Raw genomic sequence first — 6,000 nt, forward strand, 5'->3', positions numbered from 1 at the left:
CAAATGTCCACCAGGAAATGACCCAGTGAAGGAGTGAAGGAGTGAAGGAGTGAAATTGTTCCAACGCTACAACTTGGAAAACATTATTCCCCAAATTAAAACAGAAAGAAGTTCCCCTTAAAATTTTCATTCTCTAAATTACTTGTAATAGCTTGTAATCAACCCGTCCAAATTAATTCTGCCAGAATCCTCATCAGTGGCGATAACCAAGTCCCAGGTTGATATACACGCGTAGATACCGTAAATCCTCGAATTAGCGCCCAGGGCGCTTATTTCAAATTTAGAAGAAGACATGGGGCGCTTATTCGAGGAGAGGCGCTTATTTTAAATTTTGGTTGACAGGAGGAGCGCTTATTTGAGGAGAGGCGCTAATTCGAGGATTTACGGTAAGTTTCTTAGAGTACATGTACGTAGCCTACTCCAAAACACTTTTCTACACACCTATATTTGTAACCTTGTTCTACATGTATTCTCTTATTTGTTATTTTTTCCGTGCAACAATGATGTCAGCATGGTGAAAGAATGAGTGAAGGAATTCCCAATGCTTGCTTTGAACCAAATTGTAAGGACAATTTACACTGCACTACGGTAACCTTTACTGGCGTCATTGTTGCGCATCTCTCATTTTGAGATTTGCCTGATGGAAAAATGGCAAATAAGCAAATAAAACAAGGTTATAAATTCAGCTGTGAGCAACATCCAAGGTGTTCGATTTGTATTTACCACAGTTACTTAATGGAATAGTTGCTATTTTTTTATCATTTTTAGCTCGTAAAAGCCATAGTTAGGGTTAGGGTTAGGGGAATGGTTATGAAACCCGACAAAGTTCTTTGTTGTATGTTTTGTTGTCTGTTTTGGTCTTGACCGTGCACAAAACACAATAGTTGTTTACTACTGACTGAGGAACTAACCAAAAGAAACGTTTTGGTTACGTAATTCATGCATAGTGTATAAGCGCAAAACAAAAGATTGTGGACGGTTATGGACCCTCCAACATAAATCTTGGTATCTTTGTTTGCTCCTTTGATGTTTGCCGGGCTTCATAACCATTTCCCTCAATTAATTATGTAAAAGCTGATAAAACATTTCAATGCATTTTTGCCATGGGAAAATTAAAAGGCCTGAGGACAACGACGAAAGCAAATATCGTCCTTAAATGTGCCATACCTTCTATTTTGCAAGAGAGGGAAGTTCTTCTCAAGTTCACTTCTTACTTCACCACTAGTCATGTCTGGACGAAAGTATATCCCGGTCTTATACCGCCCAGGCTTTTTCTTGATTTGTGATATTTCACTGAGAGTTCCTGTGAACACATCACCATTTTCTGTCAGTCTTACTTCTTCACGTGCGAACAAAACAACATTTCTCAGTCCCTCCATCACTAAGAACTGTTGGTGAAAAAGAACCACGAATAATGGATCCTAGCCAGACCAAGACAGCTCAGACGTTTGAGGGCTCACACCAAGAGATCTCATACTGGGTCTGCCAATCTGCAAAGAAACACAGTAGAACTATCGCGTTAAATGGCGTAGGGAGATCTGGGACTCATCAAGGGTGTCAAGAAAACAAAGATCTATATTAAAGACATCAGAGACAAAGACCGAAGACTTTATGATCCCTAAACCTCAAATAAAGAAGACCTTTAAAGAGAAATAAAGTACAAGATAAACATGAAGTAGTGCAAAATTCAAGTTAAATTGTGCACAATTTCTAGCTCAAAAATATCCAAACGGTCTCTTAAGTCACATTTAAATCAAGCAAGGAAACAGCTATCTTCAGTTCGTTTCTCTAGAATACATCGTTTCAGTAAGACTTAGGAACATTTAAGTCGCTTATTACTTCTACCTGCATGACATTTTAATTTCCTTTTCTTTCCGTGTCACGAAATAAAATTTAGTTTCGGGAAGTTATTTTTGCTGAACATGTTAACCTCGTGAATTACAAGTGTTTACCCTGATAACATTCATACTCACTATGTCAATAAATCACTCTGAAACGGAAAACAGTACCATTTTTTTGTTGAACTAAACCGGCAAAACTAACTGCTTCCATCGGCTTAAAATGTCGCATTGGTGGACAAATCGCGTGGTGCGGCGGTGTCTCTACTTCGAAATTACATATCTCTTTTTCACTAGCACTAAGCCCAGTTCGCAGTTTTCTTGTGTAAGATAATACCGAGAAACGAGAGTTCCACTGCAATGTTGCAAATGACACATTTTGTCGCGATGCACCGAGTTTTGGCTGAAATTTTGTATTTACATTAACAATTACGAACTTTACTCTGACTGGATATTACCCACACTATGTAAATAGTTCACCCCTGAACTGAAAACAATGCCGTTTCGTTTCTGAGGAAACGAAACAAGTTATTTTTGTTGAACATGTTTACCTTGTGAATTACAAGCGTTACTGGCTGATAACATTCATACTCACTATGTCAATAAATCACTCTGAAACGGAAAACTACCATTTCTTCGTTGAACTAAACAAAAAGAACTGCTTTCATCGGCTTAAAATATCGCACTAGTGGACAAATTGCGGTCTGGCGGTCTCTCTACCTACAAAATAAACTTCTTTTTCACCATTACTATTACTACTATCCGATTAGAAGTCCAGTGTGTAGTTTTCTTGTGTGTTTTAATAACCAGAAACGAGAGTTTCAGTTGTAATTCCCCATTTTCGAACAAAGCAGCAATTGAAACATTCGAAGCGGCACATTTTATTGCGATGACCGACTGAATTTCCACCGTATTTACATTTACGAACTCTACTCTGATTGGATATTACAAATCACTATGCAAATAGTTCGTACTGTAGGTTAAGCACTGAGCAGAGTCCCAGTCAATGCTGTGGTTTGTCAGTTGATGATGTACAGCAATGTGATTGTTGGCATCACCATTTCTCGTGGCTCGTTTGTGTTCAGTCAGTCTCGTGTTAAGGTTTCCGCCAGTCTCACCAATGTAGGAAGCCTGGCAGTCGGAGCATTTGATCTTGTAAACTGTTCCTTGTCTGTTGTTAGGTTCGTCTCTGTCTTTCACGTTGGTCAGTAAGTGTCGTAACGTAGTTGTAGGTTTGTGGGCTACAACATTCGTGTACGAACTATTTTCAACGACTGACTCTGGAAAGCTGGTACACTAACCTAGAACAAACGCCTCTTAACAGATGTCAACAACTACCGGCGCCTTACAAACGACTTATCCATGATGGAAACGAAACCGACAAACGGACTTCTAACAGACCGACTTAACAATACACGGACCAAAACCGGACCTATTTGACTAACAATAGACGGATCGAAACCCACCAATGACTGACAACACACTTTACACGAGTCTTTCAGCCAATACCATCATGGCTATACTGACCAATCACGTTCAACGGACCAGACTTATAACATCATCGACTGACAAACACCATTCACTTGACTCTGAAGATGACTTCCGCTCAGGTTGTCGAAACATCAATCACCAACTACAGTTCTTTTCAGAACTACACTCACCCGGACGATCACACCATACGAACTAAAAAAACCACCTCCAATGAACCATGTATCTTGCCAAATTTACTAAATATGCAAAGTTTCATAAGACTCCGTTGCAAAACAGTCATGAAAATATGAAACCTCAAACTTGTCAATTTTTATAAAGATGGCAGGTTCAGGATCCCATATTTTCATGAATTTGCAACGGATTCTTGTGAAACATCGCATATTTACTTAACTGGGCACGATAAAAAGAGCGGTCACGCTCATGTTTTTTGATTGAATGAAAAAATTCTGAAAAGCATCACATCGTCATACCAAAATAGCCTTGAATCGTCATGTGTTCATGCATGCCAGATTCCAAAAATAGCCTTGAATCGTCATGTGTCCAGGCCAAAAAATAGCCTTGAATGGTCACGTGTCCATGCATTCGCCTCAAGGTTGAATTTCCAAGAGCAATGTGACTAGAGTTGATTTACTGATAATTCATTTCTGGACACAAAATACAAACTGCTTTTTACAGGCCTGTTTCCTCGAATATGATCCTTTAGCATTATGGAATTTACATTAATTCAGTATTCTTCCAGCTTGATCGGTGCAAAGTAACGATCAAATAAAAATTTCCTATGTTGACCACCGGCTGTAATTTCATGCGCCGGCTTCATCGCTGCTCTGTCCGTTTTATATAACAACTTGTAAATCCTTGCGCTGGTAAAATCCCAGTTACTCTGAGATTTGTTGTTGTGCGGATCGTTGGTATTTCACTTGATTGCTACAACACAGTTACGTGCGAGGCAATACGCTCCGCCATCGATAACCAAACATTTATAATTCGTAGATTGCCAACAGCAATGACTATATCTAATTCAGTTCAAAGTATGCGAATAAGCACAACAGTATTATGCAACCTAGCAAGTGTAGCAAGGGTTTAAAGTAAGAACAGACAATCACAACTGTAGTAATTTAAGTATGACTTCAAACAGTTTGAAAGAATCGATTTTCGATCAAGGCGCCACGTTTTAATTTCTCTAACATTGAGATGACGATTATTTTTTCTTGTCAGCGACAGCGGCATACTAGGAAAAGAATTTCGAGTTCTCAGTCCAGCTAGAATTCGAGCCTAATAAACCCTAAGATCTTCTGGTTACTACTTCAGATGCTCCATCACTGAGTACACGCTACAGCCATAACACAAGGTTCGTGTGACAAACATCATACTGCTCAATGTCGATAAGTGGCATATTCGATTTGGAAATCGATTTGAGTGTGGCCATTCGACCGCCAACGACAGTGCAGTACATTCTTCGAAAGCGTCAGCATCACAGGTTCGAAATTCTTAGTTCGAAGTTTATTATATTATACGAAAAGCGACAAAAGCGGAAGTTCAAGACATTGAAACCCGCGCAAGAAATTTATATATCTACGCTTCGGCGCAAAAATACTAAATTCAATTTACTCTCACCTGAGAAAGTGAACGTTTCTTTGGGCGTCTGGCAGTTATTACAGAAGCTAGAAAAAGAAAACATATTAATGGACCCAACACGATTACCGATTGAGCTCGATATGCACGACTGCAAGTACTTTATATATGTTAATCTTACATGGTCACGAGACAGTTAGCTGTCAACAGGCTGTCTGAGATTCGTTTGTATTCACAAAGGAGGACCGGCCGAATCACTCAGTTACGTACACAAATGCTAGGTTTCCATAGTTATGGTATCCGTTGTTTTACGGTGAATTTTGTTTGGTTATTATTGATTCCTCAGTTGTGTAAAGACTGTAAACGGCATGGACGAAATCGGCCACTTCCGTCTTCGCAAACTGCCATTAAGAAAATAGTCAAAATACAGTTACGTTTGACACTGACTATTTTATACGGTGATCAGAGAGATAGCAATTATTACGAAATACGAGCTAAAGCCTCCTGAGTACTGTTGTCCAACTTGATTTACATTTTACCCAATATAAGGGTGCGTTCCTTTGGGGGTGATCTGGATCAGGATCAGTGATCCAAGATCACTCGGATCATGGTTCATTAGAGGAACCGATGAATCCGTGATCAGAGTGGATTCGTCGGTTCCTTTGACGCACCATGATCCGAGTGATCTTAGATCACTGATCCTGATCCAGATCATGCCAAAGGAACGCACCCTAAGTGATAGAATTGAAATTCGATGAAGTTAGTTTATCTTTGATATAATTTCCAAAAAAAGTATTGAATAATCACGTGGTTATTCATGTTTGTATCCAGTCTTCAAAAATCTGACCGCCGCGGCGATTCACAGAAACCTTGCCTGGGTACTAGTCTTTGGTCATTGCCCCGCTGCTCAGTCAAGAGGAAAATTGTTAGCGTCTGCGAAGTTAGGCCTCATTTTACGACGTTTACGAGTTTTTACGCGAGATTTGAAGCAGAGCCCGGAGCTCAGACTATGTTAAGTTTAAATCTCATTTAGACACGGCTTTCTCAAAACTAGTGACAAAACGGTGACATGGGTTCTAAACTAAAACCGTAACAAATA

The 6,000-nt window shown here is 39.5% G+C and overlaps 1 protein-coding gene across 1 annotated transcript in view; it reads right to left on the minus strand.

Moving 5' to 3' along the window:
- Positions 1 to 5,091, minus strand: part of LOC110051008 (protein mono-ADP-ribosyltransferase PARP14-like) — a 90,750-nt gene extending 85,659 nt beyond the window's left edge. The window contains exons 1-2 of the mRNA XM_089297663.1: positions 4,944 to 5,091; positions 1,168 to 1,490 (exon numbers count right to left, since the gene is read on the minus strand). Of these exons, the coding sequence (XP_089153789.1) occupies positions 1,168 to 1,379 (212 nt within the window). The 5' untranslated portion in view covers positions 1,380 to 1,490; positions 4,944 to 5,091. The remainder of the gene's footprint in view (positions 1 to 1,167; positions 1,491 to 4,943) is intronic.
- Between the last annotated feature and the right edge of the window lie 909 nt (positions 5,092 to 6,000).

This window comes from Orbicella faveolata, unplaced genomic scaffold (genome assembly GCF_042242905.1).
Source record: "Orbicella faveolata isolate gen_17 unplaced genomic scaffold, um_ofav_v1 contig_3, whole genome shotgun sequence".
NCBI lineage: Eukaryota > Metazoa > Cnidaria > Anthozoa > Scleractinia > Merulinidae > Orbicella > Orbicella faveolata.